General features: G+C 41.1%; 1 protein-coding gene across 3 annotated transcripts in view; it reads right to left on the bottom strand.

The window, feature by feature from the left end:
* The window catches only part of cherp (calcium homeostasis endoplasmic reticulum protein), an 88,533-nt gene that overhangs the window by 47,281 nt on the left and 21,517 nt on the right, over positions 1-19,735 (bottom strand). For 2 of the 3 annotated variants that reach the window (XM_078555596.1, XM_078555597.1), the window contains exons 3-6: positions 17,469-17,707; positions 16,516-16,653; positions 11,483-11,634; positions 10,008-10,119 (exon numbers count right to left, since the gene is read on the bottom strand). In XM_078555596.1, the coding sequence (XP_078411722.1) occupies positions 10,008-10,119; positions 11,483-11,634; positions 16,516-16,653; positions 17,469-17,707 (641 nt within the window). Of the gene's footprint in view, positions 1-10,007; positions 10,120-11,482; positions 11,635-16,515; positions 16,654-17,468; positions 17,708-18,551; positions 18,674-19,735 lie in introns of those variants that run through there. The other variant, XM_078555598.1, reaches the window with a different exon arrangement.

Raw genomic sequence — 19,735 nt, 5'->3', positions numbered from 1 at the left:
ATCCATAATCTCCACTTCCAGTCAGATAACCAATCCTCTATCCACGCTAATATATCACTCATACTCCATGACCCTTTATCTTGTGTATTAACGTTTTGTGTGGTATCTTATTGAATGCCTTTTGAAAATCCAAGTATACTACATCTATTAGTTCTCCTTTATCTACCCTATCAGTTACACACTCAAAAAACTCCTATAAATTTATCAAACACGATTTCCCTTTTATAAATCCATGTTTTCGTGTTGTAATCATGCTATGGTTTTAAAAGTGCTTTGTTAAGACTTCCTTAATAATAGGCTCCAGCACTTTGTTGATGACTGATGCCAGGCTAACTGGCCTGAAGTTCCCAGTTTTCTCTTTCTCCCTTTTCTTGAATAGCGGTGCTACATTTTCTAACTTCCTATCTGCTGGGATTATTTCGGAATCTAGAGGACCTTGGAAAATCATAGCCAGCTATCTCTGCGGCTCGGTTTTTTAAGAATCCTAGATAGTAAACAATAAGGTCCTGGAAATTTGTCAACTTTTAGTTCCTTAACTTTCTCCAGTACTTTTTTTCTGCTGACATTAATTACCTCAATTTTCTCCATCTTATTAGCCCCTAGGCTACCTTCTATTTCTGGTATGTAACTTGTGTCTACTGTGAAGAAAGACACAAAATATTTATTCAATGTCTCTGCCATTTCCTCATTCCCAAGATGACTTATCCTGTCTCTGCTTCTAAGGGACCAATGTTTACTTTAGATATTCTCCTCCTTTATATGTACTTGCAAAGTTCTCAATCTGTTTTTATGTTCCTGGCTAGGTTACTCTATTATATTCTTTCCCTTTTGATCAACTTTTTGGTGGCTATTTGCTGGTTTCTAAAAAGCTCCCAATCTTCAGTCTTACTACTATTCTTTGCAACATTATAAGCCTCATCTTTTAATCTAATACGATACTTAACCTCCCTAATAAGCCATGGATGGATCTTTCTTGCTGAGCTTTTGTGTTCCAATGCATTTTTGTTGAAACTGTTGAATTGTTTCTTTAAATATTTCCCATTGTTCATTTACCGCCATGCTTTTTAGACTATTTACCCAATCAATCTTAGCCAGCTGTCCCCTCATACCTATGTAATTGGCTTTAAGTTTAAGATTCTTGTTTGTGATTGCAGTATGTCATTTTCAAACTTAATGTGGAATTCAATTGTATTATGATCATTATTTTCCAGTGAATCTTTTACCATGACATTATTAATTAACCCTGCCTCACTGAACAAGACTAGACACAAACATATGAATTAGGAACAGGACTAGATCACTTGGCCCCTTGAGTCTGCTCCACCATTCAATAAAATCATGGCTGATCTGATTTTAACCTCAACTCACATTCCTGCCTACCCCCAATAACCTTTCATCCCTTGCTTATCAAGAATCTTTCTAGTTCTGCCTTAAAGATATTCAAGGACTCTGCCCCAACCACCTTTTCAGGAAGAGAATTCCAAAGTCTTACAACTCTCAGAAAATGTTTCCTCATCTCTGTCCTAAATGGGTGACCCTCTATTTTTAAACATTGTCCCCAAGTTCTAGATTCTCCTACAAGAGGAAACATCCTTTCCACATTCACCCTGTCAAGTCCCCTCAGGGACTTACATGTCTCAAGCAAGTTGCCCTTTACTCTTCTAAACTCCAGCGGATACAAACCTAGCCTGTCCAGCCTTTCCTCATAAGACAACTTGCCCATTCCAGGTATTAATCTAGAACCAGTTCAGAGAAGGTTTACTAATGTGTTTATATCTTTCCTTAAATAAAGAGACCAATACTGTACGCAGTACTCCAGATGTGGTCTCACCAGTGACCTGTATAACTGAAGCATAACCACCCTACTGTTGTATTCAATTTCTCTCGCTATAAGCAATAACATTCTATTAGCTTTGCTAATTACTTGCTGCACCTGCATACTAACCTTTTGCGACTCATGCACTAGGACACCCAGATCCCTCTGCATCTCAGAGTTATAAGAGGAAACATCCTTTCCGCATTCACCCTGTCAAGTCCCCTCAGGAACTTATGTGTCTCAAGCAAGTTGCCCTTTACTCTTCTAAACTCCAGTGGATACAAACCTAGCCTCTCTCACCATTTAGATAATATGCTTCTTTTTTAATTTGTCCTGCCAAAATGGACCACCTCTCATTTTCCCACATTACACACCATCTGTCAGGTCTTTGCCCACTCACTTAACCTATCCATATCCTTTTGTAGCCTCATTATGTCTTCTTCACAACTTTCTTTCCTATCTATCTTTGTGTAAATTAGCTTTATCCCTAGTCGGTTCCATAACATATTGCTCCAGGAAACCATCACGAAAACATTCTACAAACTCATCTTCCATACCACCTTTACCAATTTGATTTGTCCAGTCTATATGAAGATTGAAGACCCCATAACTATTGCATTGCCTTTGTTACAAGCTCCAATAATTTCTTGTTTAATGATCTGTCCAATGGTATAACTACCGTTAGGGTGCCTATAAACTACTCCCACCAGCATTTTCTGACCCTTGTTAATCCTAATCTGCACTCATACTGATTCTACTTACTGTTTTTGAGTCAAGATCCTTTCTCACTAATGTTCTTATATCATCCTTTATTATCAAGGCCATCTGCCCTCCTTTTCCATTCTGCCTGTCTTTTTGAAATGTTTTGTATCCTGGAATATTTATTTCCCTACCTTGGTCACCTTGTAACCATGTCTCTGTAATGGCAATTAGATGTAATCATTTATCTCTATTTGTGTTACTATTTCATCTATCTTATTACGGATACTCTGCATATTCAAATAAAGTAACTTCAAGTTTATTTTTTTACTACTATTCCCTGCATGAATCTTACTCTCTGATGCACTATTACTATTAAACTCTCTGTCTCACTCAACTTGTCTTTACCTACATCAATATACTTTATTGCCTCAACTTTTATCTTTGGATTTCTAAATTTCCCCTCACCCAAACCCACCATTAGTTTAAAGCCATTTTTCCTACTCTTACCTTATTTGCTGGTACAGTCTTATGTTTGTATGGTCTGTCCCTTCCTGTCACATTCTGGTTACCATTACCCGTATTGCTACTCTGCACTAATGCATTGTTCTTTCTCTTTAACTTATCAAATCTCTCTTCATGAACCCTCTTTCCCACTATTTAGTTTAAAGGCGTCTCTATAGCCCTAATTACATGACTCACCAGGACACTGGTCCCCATGTGGTTCAGGTGAAGACCGTCCCAATGGTGCAGCTCCCTCTTTCCCCAGTATTGATTCCAGGGCCCCCATTTCTCCTATGCGAATCTTTGAGCCACACAATCAACTCTGATTTTATTTACCCTATGCCAGTTTGCTTGAGAGTCAGGTAGTAATCCAGAGATTATCTTTGCAGTTCTGCTGTTTTAATTTAGTCCCTAGATGCTCATACTCCCTCACAGAACCTCTTTCTTAGTCTGAACTATGTTGTTGGTACCCACGCACACCACGACAATTGGATCCTTCCCTTCCTACTCCAAGTTTCTCTTCAGCATGGAGGAGCGGTCCTTAAACCTGGCACTTGAGAGGCAACATGCACTCTCGGCTGCATCTATCCCCCTAATTAAACCACCCCCTACTACAATTACATTCCTTTTTACTCCCCCAACTTGAATGGCTCCTTGCTGGTGCTGTGGTCAGTTTGCTTAACTCTCTCTGCAGTCCTTGCTCTCATCCACACCCGCCACAAGAATGTCTAACCTGTTGGACAACTGCAGGGGCTGAGGCTTCTCCATTGCTATCTTCTGGGTCCTCATTCCTGGCTCACCCGCTGTCACATCCACCAGTCCCTGACCACAGACCAAGCCACAAGTGGTGTGATTGCCTCTGGAACAAAGTATCCAGGCAAATTCCCCCTTCCCTGATGCATCAGTGTTCAAAGCCTAGATTCCAGGTCATCAACTCTGAGCCAAAGTTTCTTGATCTGCAGACACTTACTGCAGATGTGGTTGCCATGGTGTCCACCAACACCCATATACTACCAGTTGCAACACATCACCTACCCAGCCTTTACTGTGTTTTATTTAGATAATTAGGTTTCAAGTTTAGAAATATTACCCAAATGTTATATTAAGTAGTTTAACTAATTAAGCTCTACATTTAATGCAATACTTATATCTCTCCAATACTGGTTTAAACCATGTAGCCGTTTAGAGGGATAAAATCTTAAAACTCACTAATCAATCACCTATCTGATCACCTAATTGTTGCTTTTGAACACTCAGCAGTCATTGGAGACTGAAAAGGTATAAAAAGCCTCAGCTCCTTCCCCCTCTGCATCAAAATCCCAAGTTAGCACTCGTTCCTTGTCACACTCAGGCCTCCTCATTTCTAGTGTGGGAGAAGTGGGTTCTGGTTTCTGGGGCACTGGCACCAGTATTGGGGAAAGTGGGATCTGTACCTCTGGGACGGTCTACACCTGAACCGTGTTGGGGCTGGTGCCCTCGCGAGCCGCATAACTAGGGAAGCAGGGAGGGTTTTAAACTGAATAGTGGGGGCAAAGGATCAAATCTGGGAAGATGTGGTAAACCAAAGAGTAGAGACAAGGGAAGAGAGAAAGGGTATTAATATGGGAAATGTTAAACAGACCGTGACAGGAAGGGACAAAGAGTACAAATCTTAGAGTAAATCAGCAGATAAGGCTAGGCCCTACAAAAATAATACAAGGACAAAACTAAAGGCTTTGTATCTAAATGCATGTAGCATTCAAAACAAAACAGGTGAACTGATAGCGCAAATAGAAATTAATAAGTACGATCTGATAGCCATTTCAGAGACATGACTACAGGATGGCAAAAGATTGGGGCCAGGATATTGAAGTGTATGTGACATTTAGGAAGGACAGGAAGTTAGGAAAAGGTACATCCAAGGCTAGTATTTTAAGCTTAAATAAGAGCAATTATGAGGGTATGAAAGCAGAGCTAGCAAAAGTGAAATAGCAAATGAGGTCAAGGGATAGGTGGCAGACATTTAAAGGGATATTTCAAAGTACACAGAGTAGATACATTTCAATGAGAAAGAAAAATTCCATGTGGAGAGCCCACTATTCGTGGTTAACTAAAAAAAGTTAAAGACAGTATCAAACCTCAAGAAAATGCATATAATTACGCAAAGACAGGTGGCAGGTCAGAAGATTGGAAAGAATATAAAGAACAGCAAAGAATGACAAGATGATTAATAAGGAGTGAAAAATTACAGTATGAGAGAAAGCTAGCTAGTAATATAAAGACAGATAGTAAGAGTTACTATAGATATTTAAATAAGAAAAGAATTAACAAAGTGAGCATCGGTCCTATAGAAAGTGTATCTGGGGAATTGACAATGGAAAGTAGGGAGATGGCAGATGAATTCAACAGGTATTTTGCTTCCGTCTTCACTGTAGAGGACACAAGTAACATCCCGAAAATAGCTATATATCAGGAAACAGAAGGGAGGGTGGAACTCAGGAAAATTACAATCGCCAGGGGAGTGAGTGGTATTGAGCAAATTGTTGGGGCTGTGGGCTGACAAATCCCCAAGTCTGGAAGGACTTCACCCTAAAAGTGGCTAGTGAGATAGTTGATGTACTGGTTTTACTTTTCCAAAATTCCCTAGATTTGAGGGAGGTTCCATTAGATTGGAAAATAGCAAATATAACTCCTTTATTCAAAAAGTGAGGGAAACAGAAAGCAAGAAACTACAGGCCAAGTTAGCCTAACATCTGTCATAGGGAAAATGTTAGAAGCTATTATTAAAGATGTTATAGCATGACACTTAGAAAAATTCAAGGCAATCAGACAGAATCAACATGGTTTTGTGAAAGGGAAATCATGTTTAACCAATTTATTGGAGTTCTTTGAAGGAGTTAAATGTGCTGTGGATAAAGGGGAACTGGTGGATTTCCAGAAGGCATTTGATAAAGTGTCACATCAAAGGTTATTGTGGAAAATAGAAGCTCATGGTGTAGGGGGTAACATATTGGCATGAATAGAAGATTGGCTGGCTAACAGGAAGCAGAGAGTTGGCATAAATGGCTCTTTGTTCTGTTTGGCAAAATGTGACAAGTGATGTGCCACAGGGATCAGTGCTGGGGCCTCAACTTTTTACAATTTATATAAATGACTTGGATGAAGGGACCAAAGAAATGGTTACTAAATTTGCTGATGACACAAAGATAGATAGGAAAGTGAATTGTGAAGAAGACGGAAGGAGGCTACAAAGTGACATAGATAGTTGACTGAGTGGGCAAAGATCTGGCAAATGTAGTATAATGTGGGAAAATGTGAAATTGTCCATTTGGTAGGAAGAATAAAAAAGCTTAATATCCAAATGGCGAGAGATTGCAGAGTTCTGAGATTCAGAGGGAACTGGGTGTCCTGGTGCATGAATCACAAAAGGTTAGTATGCAGGTACAGCAAATAATTAGGAAAGCGAATAGAATGTTCTCATTTATTGTGAGGGGAATTGAATACAAAAGTAGGGTGGTTATGCTTCAGTTATACAGGGCACTAGTGAGACCACAACTGGAGAAGTGTGTACAGTACCGGTCTCCTTATTTAAGGAAAGATGTAAAAATGTTATAAGCAGTTCAGAGAAGGTTTACTAGACTAATACCAGGAATGGGTGGATTGTCTTATGAGGAAAGGTTGGACAGGTCAGGTTTGTATCCACTGGAATTTTGAAGAGTAAGAGGCTACTTGACTGAAACCTTTAAGATCCTGAGGGGTCTTGTCAGGATGGATGTGGAGAGGATGTTTCCTCTTATGGGAGGATCTAGAACTAGGGGTAACTATTCAAAAATAAGGGCTCACATATTTAAGAGACAGATGAGGGGAATTATTTTCCCTCAGGGGATTATGAGTCTTTGGAACTCTCTTCCTCAAAGGCAGTGGAAGCAGAGTCTTTGAATATTTTTAAGGCAGAGCTAGATAGATTCTTGATTAACAAGGGGGTGAAAGGTTCTCCGGGGTGGGCAGAAATGTGGGGTTGAGGTTACAATCCGATCAGCCATGATCTTATTGAATGGCGGGGCACGCATGAGGAGCCGAGTGGCCTGCTCTTGCTAATTCGTATGTTCGTATATCTCCAGTCTGTGCTCCCATTCTGTATGGCACAAAGCTAGTAGAATGTGCTCTTTTCCCCCCATTCTCTCCCCACCCTCCTCCCCCTCCATGATATTTGTTTTTGGAGGGGTTGGAGAGGAAGGGATTATGTTTCCTCTAATTTCCTGTAATTATTCGCCTGCTGTTTTAGATAGCTGGCCTTTTTTTTCCCTCACAGCTGGTAAAATGACAGCAAGCTAGTCAATGACCCCTGCAACTAGCTCCTGGGGGAGGGAATGAGGAAACAGGTTCTGCTCAAGCAGGACTATAGCATTTGATTTCTACTCAACCCCAATGCAGACATCATAATCTTCATCTGTCCTTTTTCAATTAACTCGGTTCATTTCAGAAGGGCTCAAACCCACAGTTATCAGGCATCATAGAATTATATACAACACGAAACATGCCTATTTAGTACATATTGATGTTTATTCTCCATATGAGTAGTAGCCTTAAGCTTATATGCTTGCTTTGTTCTCAGATCCTGTTACTCCCCTTCAACCACCTTTCTAATCCTTACTTAAATGTTGCCATGGTCTCTGTTTTAATCTCTAACTCTGGTTCTGCATTCTACAGCCTTACAACCCTCAGTAAAATCCTTTCTCCTGCTTTGCATCCCATATTTAGGCATTTAAATTTTTCCTATTCCTCTAGGTCCTTGTGATCACTGGAAACAATCCCTTTCTATCCACACTGCCCCATTCCTTCATTCCATATGATCCCATAATCTTCACTGCTTTAACAAATTTGCCCCAGTTTCTCACATCTTTCTTCATGTTTATATTTCCCCATACAAGGCAGTTCCCAGTGAATCTAGGCTGCGTCGTCTCTGAAGTCTCAACAGCCTTTCTATACTGTTGAGCTAAAATAGCACACAATACTTTAACTTTGACCTTACAAAGGGTTTATATAGATTTATTATATCTACTTTAATATTCTGTACGTCTTGGCAGAAAACCAAGTTTTCCATTAATTTTATGGCCTTAGCCACTTGTGGTGCTGATATTAAGGTTTTGCTATTAAGATTAACCTAGAGTCCAGCTTTGGGTCTGAGAGTAAACAGAACAAGATACATTGCTGGCACAGAGAGCTCGTTTCCTACAGATGAGTTTCAAGGGCATTGTTAGGGTAGCATAAAGATCCATCACTCTTTGAAAAATGATTCATGTTGGCATTGAGTGCAAGAGGTGCTCCATCTCTTAAGTGGCATGCCACAGTCTGAGCAACAAAAAATACTCACAGATCCAAATGTCATGCATAATGGCCATCTTAAGTTAAATCACTATGTTCTGCAGTAGAAACCCACAATCAATAAGACACTGGGCTGACCCATTAGAGCAGTACATCACTGACATAGGGTAGGGAGAGAGAGGGAACTGAGTAAAATATCTGGTCCCACGCAGCCCTTGGTTGGCATTTTTAATGCACGCAACAATGAAACAAAAGGGCGGATGTACCCAGGTAAGCAGATATTTGCTTTCACTACATATGGGGAAATGTTTTTAGCTCAGCAGGCGGGCGTGTGCCCAACCCGCTTGAGTGTGAAATGACGCATGTCGATGTCGGGCAAGCATCCCGATGTCAACGTGCAGTCGCGCTGTAGTTTGGTCGGTGAGCGCGCACCGGAGTGGACAGCATGCCTGTTGACAATTAAAAGGCCTGTTAAGGCCATTAAAGAATCAATTAAGTTAAATTTTTCGCTGCCCGTCCAACCTTACAATTGGCAGGCAGGCGAAAAGGCCGTTTTTTGGAAACCTCATCCATGGGCGGGATGAGGTTTCCAAAAGCAAATAAAACTAAAATAAAAGTTTTAAAATTTAATTAATAACATGTCCCTGCTCATGTGGCAGAATCACGTGAGGGGACATGTTTTATTACATTTTGCAATTTCTTTTTTTTAAAAAAAACTCCATCTCCCTGAGGCAGCTCTGAAGCTGATTCTGAAGCGCGCACACGCGCAAAGTTCGCGCCTGCCCTCCTCCCCCGCCCGCACAGGCAACGCTGAGCGCTGCCGCTCACGTGTCACGCTGGTGGGTCTTAATTGGTCCCAGCGCGAAATCGCCTTCCGGCCCTGATCGCAGACAGCAGTCGGCTTCCCAACCGCCCCTGCCAAGCCCGCCCACCATGGGCTAATTTCTGCTCATGGAATTATCTAATAAAATAATGTTTAATATAGTACTTCCCAAATTAATGTGACCCCAGATGACAACAAAAACAAAACAGCAATAAAGCAGCTTTCTGCAACATTCAGTATATAATTATTGAAGTTTGATATTTTGGATCAACATATATCATATAAATTTGAATATCCAAGTACTTATGTTATTAAAATTAAAATATTATGTCATGTAGGCACCAGTCCATGACTTCATCTGAGCTGCTCCAGGTAGTGGAGCTTGGCCAGGAAACAACAGAAGCGCAGGTTGAGGGTCTTGATGTGGCTGATGTTGGAGCCCAAGTCATATGGCAGCACCAACTCAACAGGGTTTAGCTTGGAAAAGCTGCAGCTTAGCAGTGGAGGCATCGGCACTGGGTTCATTGTTGGGACTGTGCTTCGAGACTCAGTGACGCTGCCACAGGCAGGATTCCATGATCCAGAGAGAAAGTGACCAAGACACGAGCAGGGCAAGGCTGGATCCACCTGGGCCCTGATGCCGGTGCGGGCCACAGTCTTGGAGGAGCGGGAGTTTGCGACTCGATTCGCTGTTTCTGCAGCGAATTGGGGTCGCAACCCACAATTTTGGAACTGGTAGGTTAATAACTACATCATGCAATTTCTTCCAGCACAGATTAATAAGATCAAAAATTCTTAAGTAACACACGACCATCCCCTCCTGGCACATAAGTTGACTTATAAGCATGTAGGGAGAATTACCCGTGCAATCTTCTGTTGTTTGTCCTCTTCCACTGCAAGAAAGCTGGTGCAGTAAATAGGAACCACGACCTTTTGTAGGGCTGCGAGCAAGTCTCGGGCTTGTTTCCGTTGACTGTGAACACACAACAGGAGAAAAATGAGGCACTACAGGCTCCAAAAACAAGGAAATTATTCAATTATTTACAATATTAGAACTTTTTTATATATTCACACACATTTCACAAGACATGAATGTGTAAAAAGCATTTTTAAGGAAATATACAATCCCGCTGACTACAGAAATGCTAATGATACCATCACCAGTGAGCTCAAAACAGTAGAGAAGACCGACCCACATGTATGTGCAGTACCACAGCTCCTGCAGTCTGCGTTGTGATCACCAGCTGGTCTACTTCGTCTGAAAACTTTGTAAAGTAACAGAAACTGAGAACTTCTGAATAAATACTCACCCAGAAATACTCGATAAAATTTAGGCTTATGCTGATGAGGTCATTATATTTTTTATATAATGAACACACTCCTGCATGTGTAAATCTACCTGACTTCTGACTGTTTGTCTGGGTGAAATACACTATAAGATTGTGTCTGCTAATCTGCAACATCTATTTCAGGTTAGTTTCTTGAACTAACATGGGCGTGTTTACTGTTCATACCCACTCAAAGTAGTTACATCACAGGACTGGAAGGGAAGGTGAGCGTTAATCTAATTACCAGTCCCTACCTGAGTGGATCTGAACAGTAATACATGGCAGTCACAGCTAAAGAAACTAACTCAAAACAGATTAGGCATTAGGTATTAAGAAAAACAAGAGCTGCCTTTTATATGGAACTTGGCTAACAGACTCATATTTGCTATACACAGATTGACATCTGGGTGTTAAAGAAAGTGTTACACACAAATAATGTGGACAGTTGACATCAATGGTGAAACAGAGAATTTGTCCCCATTTTTTACCTTTCCTGTACCATGCATCATACTTGCCTTGAGTACTAGATCTGTGTTTGCACCATTCTATGTAAGTAGTCATGAGGTGGTGCTGGAAGGTAATCCAGGGTGAGTTGACCTGTAATTGTCCTCCTCTGCCACCTCAAAGAAGAGTGCCTGATCTTGGTTTGGTGTCTGCTAGGATAGTCCAGCTGGGATTCACAACTCATCATGTAGGATATATCCATGTGCCTCCACTCCATGACACAGCATATTGGAGATGTCACCTGCTGCCTCGCCACATCTCCATTACAGTGAAACCTTGACGGACACTTACATTACTGAGAAATGATGAGGGATTCTGCAAAATGGGGATAAATCAGAGTACCACATCCAAATTCCTGATCAAATCCAAATACAGACTAGATTACCTCCCAACCCAATATATCTGTCACCACATGCAACAACAGGTTTGGCTATCTTCTATAATATGCTTAGGATTTTCTATCTTTGATCTGGTCTTCTACAGATCTAATAATCAGATACTAACCAGTGATGCAGCACATCATTTATCAGGTAGATCAGATGAAGGCGCAGTTCGAAATGGGCTCCTTCAGCTGTGATGCGGTTTCTCAGGTGGCCAGACATTAGCTCACAGTGTTGTGGAGTTTTTGCATTGTTAAACATCCAGTTCTTACCAGCCTAAGGAAGAAAGGAGAAAATGGCAGATCATGGAGAGTTTGGTCACTTCTGTGAGCTGTGATAAGACAAGTAACTTAAAGATTAACTGTCATCTTCAGTATCACTCATTAAACAAATAATTAAAAAGATAGCGTTAAAATCTTTTTGTTTTCCTGACCTTAATATTCATTTTTTATAAAAATTGAATGGTAAATGTTACCACCTATTGGGAAGAGAATGCTGGAACTGAAGTACATGACTATGTTTTAATTCCAGCTGTGCTCAAGGTTCAGGAGTTTTCAGTAGTGTCCTTTCACTGCCAGCTGCTCCATACAACTACAATTTAGAGGGTAAGGATGCCTCTCTCTTGTGACAGTTGAAGTGCTAAAAGAACAGACATGTTTTGGCCAGACTACCATACCATTAGGACACACAGACATTCCAAAGCTGATTCAAACAACCCAATTTAGCCTTTACATTAATTTTTGAAATAGCCTACTTTCCACCTGTGGAATCTAAACGTTTCATAGGTGGAGCAATGCTCCAAGTCATACAGCAACCTGAGGTTCGCACACAGATTGAGCACACACTTCAAGTTATTTTGCTTGCAGGACCATGCACTTACATGAATGGGTTGTGCATAACAACAAAAAATTGGATGAGATGAGAGTACTATTGGACTTGGGCCATCTCCTCACAAGTCAACCAAGCACCAGTAAGTCACTGTCATGGCATACTCTAAGAGACTGTGTGATGCCAAAACATTCAATGTTGTAACTACAATTCTGGTAAAGGACAATGGTTGCACATGACATCTACATATCATATCCACCTATCCTGTGAAAAATGTCAAGCTATAGAATTCTAGATTTCTTCTCAACTTGTGTTGTGACTAGAGAGAGCATTTTGAGTTGTTTAACAACAGTAAAGTGTTGATGATTAGAGATGTCACTGGTGATATTGGTGGAAGCAACTAAGATGATTTAACAACATGACACATACAGCAAACTGATACAACATTAAAACTTACTAGATTAAGTGAAATTCTTCCTTTTACTACCAATTTATAAATCTGTGTGGCAATATATGCAGATCTTTCTAAAGTTAGAGCTGAAGTTCACTACTGCACATAAGATCATAGAACATAAAAAATAGTAGCAGGCCATTTAGCTCCTCGAGCCAGCTTCTACATTTTATAATAACATGACTGATCTGATCATGGCCTCAACTCCACTTTCCTGCCCGTTTGCCATAACCCTCAACTCCCTTGTAGATCAAAAATCTGTTTAACTCAGCCCCGAATATATTCAATGCCCTAGCCTCTACTGCTCTCTTGGGTAGAGAATTCCAAAGGTTAACAACCCTCAGAGAAGAAATTCCTCCTCATTTGTCTTAAATAGGAGACCCCCTATTCTGAAATGGTGCCCCCAATTCTAGATTCCCCATGAGGTGAAAAATCCTCTCAGCATCTACCCCCTTGGAATCTTGTATTTCAATAAGGTCACCTCATTCAGCTAAACTCCAATGAGCATAGGTCCAACTTGCTCAACCAGAAACTCAAACTGAACTGGATTAGCCATATAAATACTGTGGCTACAAGAGGTCAGAGGCTAGGAATCCTGCGACGAGTAACTCCTCCCCAAAGCCTGTCCAGCATCTACAAGGCACAAGTCAAGAGTGTGATGGAATACTCCCCACTTGCCTGGATGAGTGCAGCTCCCACAACACTCAAGAAGCTTGATACCGTCCAGGACAAAGCAACCTGCTTGATTGGCACCACATCCACAAACATTCACTCCCTCCACCACCACCAACGCCGCACAGTAACAGCAGTGTGTACCATCTACAAGATGCACTACAGAAATTCACCAAGGCTCCTTAGACAACACCTTCTAAACCCACGACCACTACCATCTAGAAGAACAAGGGCAGCAGATAGATGGGAATACCGCCAACTGGAAGTTCCCCTCTAAGTCACTCGCCTTCCTGACTTGGAAATATATCGCCATTCCTTCACTGTCGATGGGTCAAAGTTCTGGAACTCCTTTCCTAACAACACCTACGCCACATGGACTGCAGCAGTTCAAGAAGGCAGCTCACCACCATCTTCTCAAGGGCCACTAGGGATGGGCAATAAATGCTGGCCCAACCAGCGAAGCCTACATCCCATGAATGAATAAGAAAAAAATTCCTTGTAAGATAACCCCCTCATCCCAGGAATCAATCTATTGAACCTTCTCTAAACTGCTTCCAATGCAAGTACATCTCTCCTTAAACAAGGCGGCCTGAACTGTAGATAGTACTCTCAGTGTGGGCTCATCAATGTTCTATAAAGTTGTAGCGAGACTGTCTTATTTTTATACTCCAAACCGTTGAAATAAAAGACATTTGCTTTCCTAATTACTTCCTGTTATCTGCATGCTAACTTTTCAATCTCTCTCAATTTAAATAGTATACTGCTTTTCTATTCTTCCTGCCAAAGTGGATCACCTCATATTTTCCCACATTATTCTCCAACTACCAGATTTTTACTCACTCAACCTACTATATCCCATTGCAAAAACTTTGTCCCTCCTCACAGCTTGTTTTCACACCTATCTTTGTAATGCTGGAAAATTTGGCTACAACACACTCTGACCCTTCATCCACTTCATTAATACAGATTTTAAACAGTTGAGACCCCACCACTGATCTCTGTGGCACCCCACTAGTCACAGTTTGCCAACCTGAAAATGACCCATTTATCCTGACTCTGTTTCCTGTTGGGTAGTCATATTATCCACAACACCATGAGCTTTTATCTTGGGTGGTAACCTTTTACATGGCACATTATCGAATACCTTTTGGAAATCCAAATACACTACATCTACCGCTTTCCCTTTATCCCACCCTGCTTGTTACATCCTCAAAGAACTCTAATAAATTTGTCAAACATGATTTCCTTTCAATAAAACCATGTTGACTCTGTCTGATTACACAGATAGTGTCTTAAAACTGGAAACCTCAGGACCAAGGCCAAATACACTCTTATGAATTCACCCTCAAGGCTACCTTTGACAACCTGATATGTCCAATCTAAATGAAGATTAAAATCGTCCACAATTACTGCATTTTTCTTGGAAAAAGAAGAATTTATTGCCATATGTCACCACCAGACTGAAGAGGCCGGATCGGAACAGCTTCTGCCACTGTTTTGCTGACACGGAGGGGATGCACATTAACAGCAATGCAAACACCATATATAAACATAAATCAAGTCCCCATTATTTCTTGATTTATACTCTGTCTTACAGTGTAGCTATTCTTAGAGAGACTATAAACTACTCCCGCCAATGACTTATTTCCCTTTCTAGTCTTAGCTTCACCCAAACTGATTCTACGTCTTGATCTTCTGAGCCAAGATCATTTCTCATGACTGTTAATAAAGCATGATACCAGTAGAGTTACCCCACCTCCTTTTCCTTCCTTCCTATCCTTCCAAAATGCAAAATAGCCTTAAATATTCAGTTCCCATATCTTGGTTACTTTGCAACTAAGTCTCTGTAATGGCTATCATACCTATTTCTTTCTATTTACACTTTCAATTCATCCATCTGATGCCAGTACCCCATGAATGGAAACCCACACCCCCACGTCGATCTTTGAGCCACACATTCAACTCTCTGATTTTATTTACCCAGTGCCAATTTGCTTGTGGATCAGATAGTAATCCAGAGATTACCACCTTTGTGGTTCTTTGTAATTTAGCACTTAGCTGCTCAGACTCCCTTAGCAGAACCTGGTTCAGTCCTATCTATGATGTTGGATCGTGACAACTGGATCCTTCCCTATCTACCTCGAGGAGATGTCCTTAACCCTGGACCCAGGCAGGCAACACAGCCTTCGGACTGATGTTCTAGGCTGGAGAGGACAGTATCTATTCCCCCTAACTATACTGCCCGCTCTACTACGTGAATGCAGTTTTCTGCCTATTAGATACTTTCAGGGCGTCTGAACACTGCTGATCTGGAATTGAATTACTCCAAGCAACAACTTATCACCATTTATCTTTTAGTGATTTTTGCGCTCTTCATAGTGAGTTATATCAATGCTGTAGGCGGAGCACACTCACAATTTTAATCTCCACTGTAATGTTCATTCCCCCCATGGCAATGGAGGAATGGTAAACAGCAGAAAGATCAAAATGCAGCCTACATGATTGTTACAATCCTACTCGCCTGCTTAGCTACTCATCAATACACTGCTGACCCTCAAAATCCAGATATCTGTGGCCACCAAAATAGTAGCAACATACATAAGTTCATTTTTTATTTTTCATTATGCTCTAATTTTCTGTTTTTTTCTGCCAGCTCTTGAAGATAGCATCACAAACTGCAGCATAGTTCCACAGGCATGAAATCTTCCTCCAGTAGGTCTGGCAAGGTGACAGTTCTCCATGTGAAAGCCCAGATTGAATGTGCCTGAGGATATGTGACCACTGTCACTGTCAACTCTGACTGTGTCCATATGTACAAGCACATTCCAGGTTTCACTAGTTAATGAAAGGGAATTCTAGCCTCCCCTATAGACTAGGAATATCGAACCCAATTCCAGAAACCCTACTGCTGACTTTATTGATGTCAGGTAACTCAACATAAACTAGGAATCAAGCCTTTCATAGCTGTTTGTTTTAGTGTCACCTTCAGCTACAATGGTAGTAGTATTGCACCTCTTCCCTTCACTGCATCACACATTTTATTGACCTGAATGTTTTAATACAAGCTTCAGTAGCTAAAAATGAGAGATTAGGCTGAGTTGGAATTTTCATCTTTTAAGACCCAGAGCCAACATAAATCTTGGTTTTATACAGTGCCAGTGTAAAGACTGCAAGTTCAGAGCAAGATAATAAAAGAGGCACCATACTGAGATTGCATCTTTGGTACAGCTGTCGATAATGGGCTGTAAGAGACTGTCAAACTCGGTCATGTCCAGCTGTGTCTCTGACAGCAGCTTCTGAATTTGCTGTTCCATTGCCAAGGCAATTGCTGCAGTTATCTGTTCCTGCATAAAAATCAAAAATTAGATTTGAGAAAGAATCGAGCGATAAGAAAAAATTACAGAAATGCACAATCAGTATTGGTTCTGGTGAACAACCACATCTGAAATTGCTGTTTTTCTTATCATTCCAGATGCTGATCTGCATTTCACCATCCTTTACTTTTCTCTGGTTTTTCTGTGATATACACCAATCCCTGACAAAGGCAACTTACTCCCGACCTTGTACTGTCCTCTTAAACCATGGGCTGAGCCAAAGAGGACTGGGGTGACAAAAAGGAACAGGTGGTGGTCATTCAGCTCCTTAAATCTCTTCCACCATGCAGTTAGATAATGCCTTTAGAACTCCACTTACCAACTAATGATTCTGCCTTTTTATTGTTTGATACAGTCCTGAGAAACACCTTGGGATGCTTTATTATGTCAAAGGGACCATATAAACGGAAGTTGTTGCTGCAAATCCCTTGATAACCTTGCCTAATAAAAATCTATTTGTTTCAGTCTTGAAAATTTTGCTTGACAGCCAACATCCGCAGCCTCTTTGGGGTAAGATAATGCTGGATTTCCACTACCCTTGACCTGATTTCCTCCTATTGATGGAGATAGATTTGCTTTATCTATCTTATCGAATCAATTTTAATTTTAATTGTTTCAGTTACATCATCCAACATCAGATCATTTAAGAGATGAGTATTCAGTGGATAGGTCAAAGCTGGAGATGCTAACTGGAACATTTTCAAAATGTGTAAGTAGATTTATAGTATGCCAGGATGATGAAACTTGGGTCTCATCAATTGATTTCTGCCAGTATAGTTACTGACCTGTCTTTGCATGAGGAGGTGCTGCTCCTGCTGTTGCAGATTCCACAGGCTCTGCTGAATCAGCTCCTCCAACTGTGGCTGGCCAGGAGCTGGAGGTGTGGGTGGTTGAGTTAGAGTTGGGGCAGGGGCTGGGACTGGCACAGTTGTGGAGGCAGGAGGCGGAACTGGGGCCGGGATCGGAGCTGGCACAGGGGCTTGAGCTGGAGGTTCACTTTCCTGCCCTGATGGATTGCACAACACTGCAAAAAGAAGAGAGAGATGTTAAATACTCTACCACTTCATGCTGTTCATTGTAAAGTAAACAATATAGTCTGAATTCTGACAGTATCGCTGGTGTAACTCTCTTTGCATCCCCTTTCTTTCCCAACGACCATACTTGGATCCAGATCCCTGGACAGTGCAGGCCCTCTGATGCCTCAGGAAGAAACCATTCTCCAAGTAAAGTCACAGCTGAGCTGGGCTTGATATTATCCTCACCAGACACCCACCCGAAACTGGATTTCACTGGACATCCAACCCTGAGTGGGAACCCGACTGACTCTTCCCTTTAACCAGCCTAAGTACACTGAATTGTCCTGTCAACTCTCCAGAGGCTAACTAACTCAGGGTGGATGAAACATTTAATGACTTGCAAGACCAGACTGGAGACCCTTTCTGGTTTACATGGCTCAGTACCACACCAAACCTTACAGTACAGCAAAAGGGGAATTTTCTGTTCCAAAATATAATCCTTTGACTAGAAACAGAAACAATTTTGTTGCGGGAATAACGTTTCCCACTTATCAGGAACTTGTATTTCAATATCGGCAAAAACATTCTGTTCTACCACTTATTACAAGCATGTAATTACATTGAATGCCATTTCTCAAATTATGGGTAGCTTTGCATGTTGCTATTGCTATAACAGTCAGTTCATCAGTTGCACCAGTTACTCTTACAGCTAGCCAGCTGGTCAAATTATGTCACATTTCAGATGGTTAGAAAAATTCAGGAATGGATATGAATTGTACACCAAATTTTAGGGGCGCCCTCTTAAGAGCATTTTCACACATGTCAGATGTGGTTCAGTCTTAGCACTCTCACCTGAGCCAGGAGGTTGTGAGTTCATGTCCCACTCGAGGGACTTCTGCACATAATCTAGGCTGATGCTAAAAAAGTACTGAGGGAGAGCTGCATTGTTAGTGATGCGGTCTTTTGCTTGGTACTTTAACCTGGGAGGGCAGACGTAAAAGTAACATAAAAGATCCTATGGCATTACTTTGAGGAGAAGGGGTGGGCTCCTTGGAGTCCCAACCGATATTTATCCCTCAACTGAACTTACAGAACATATGATCTGCTCATTATTACACTGCTGTCTGGGGAACCTTGCTATGTGCAGATTGGCTGAAATGAGTCCTTAACCATCACCTTCAAACTTGTAAATTGTGTCTTATTGCAGTGACCTGGCAATGGTTAGTCTAAGTGAGCCAAGAAGCTGACCAACAGTTAACTATTTTCACAGTTTAAAGAAACCTCAGAGCACAAAGTTTTAATCAAATCAAACTAGCTTCAAAGGCACGTTATAGCATTGAGCCTGACTTTGTTATATAGTCCATAATCTGCCCATTTCGTAAACTGAATGCACGCCTTGGCTTGGCATAATCAGATTAGTCCTGAGAACGGTGTTCTGTACTGATTTGCAAATCAAAACATCTTTGGGCAATGGTGTAAAATGAATGATATCGAATTAGCCTCCGTTTACAGCAGGACCCATTTCCATTTCCACCAAAGTTAATGGCGCACAATGGTTGGCCATTATGACACCACTCGTTTTACACCAAAGTTAAAATTACCCTCAAGGAGAATAATAAAAATAACTTACATTTATATTGCATGTTACCATGGCGTCAGGACTTTATAACCAGCATATAGAATTAGAAAAGTAGAATAAGGTGCCGAAAGTGAGAATGTTGGATAGTACTAGAGAAGGAAGTAGTACCTTATCAGATAAGGGCAGACTAACAAGGACTACGAGAAATGCAAAGACAGAATAACAATGCATGTACATAAACACACAAATTGTAATGAATAAGGTTGGTGAGCTACAAGCACAAAGAGCAAGGAATATGCTGGAGTGGCAATAACAGAAACGTGGCTTAAAAATTGAGAAGACCGAGTACTTAATGCACAAGGATATAAAGTGGTCAGAAAAGATAGAGAAGGGAAAAAAGGGAGGTGTGGTGGCAGTAATGATTAGTTAGACTTTGTAGTATTGGAAGGAGAGGATT

The sequence above is a fragment of the Cetorhinus maximus genome, chromosome 13, assembly GCF_964194155.1.
Source record: "Cetorhinus maximus chromosome 13, sCetMax3.hap1.1, whole genome shotgun sequence".
NCBI lineage: Eukaryota > Metazoa > Chordata > Chondrichthyes > Lamniformes > Cetorhinidae > Cetorhinus > Cetorhinus maximus.
This window is presented reverse-complemented; position numbering and strand designations above follow the sequence as displayed.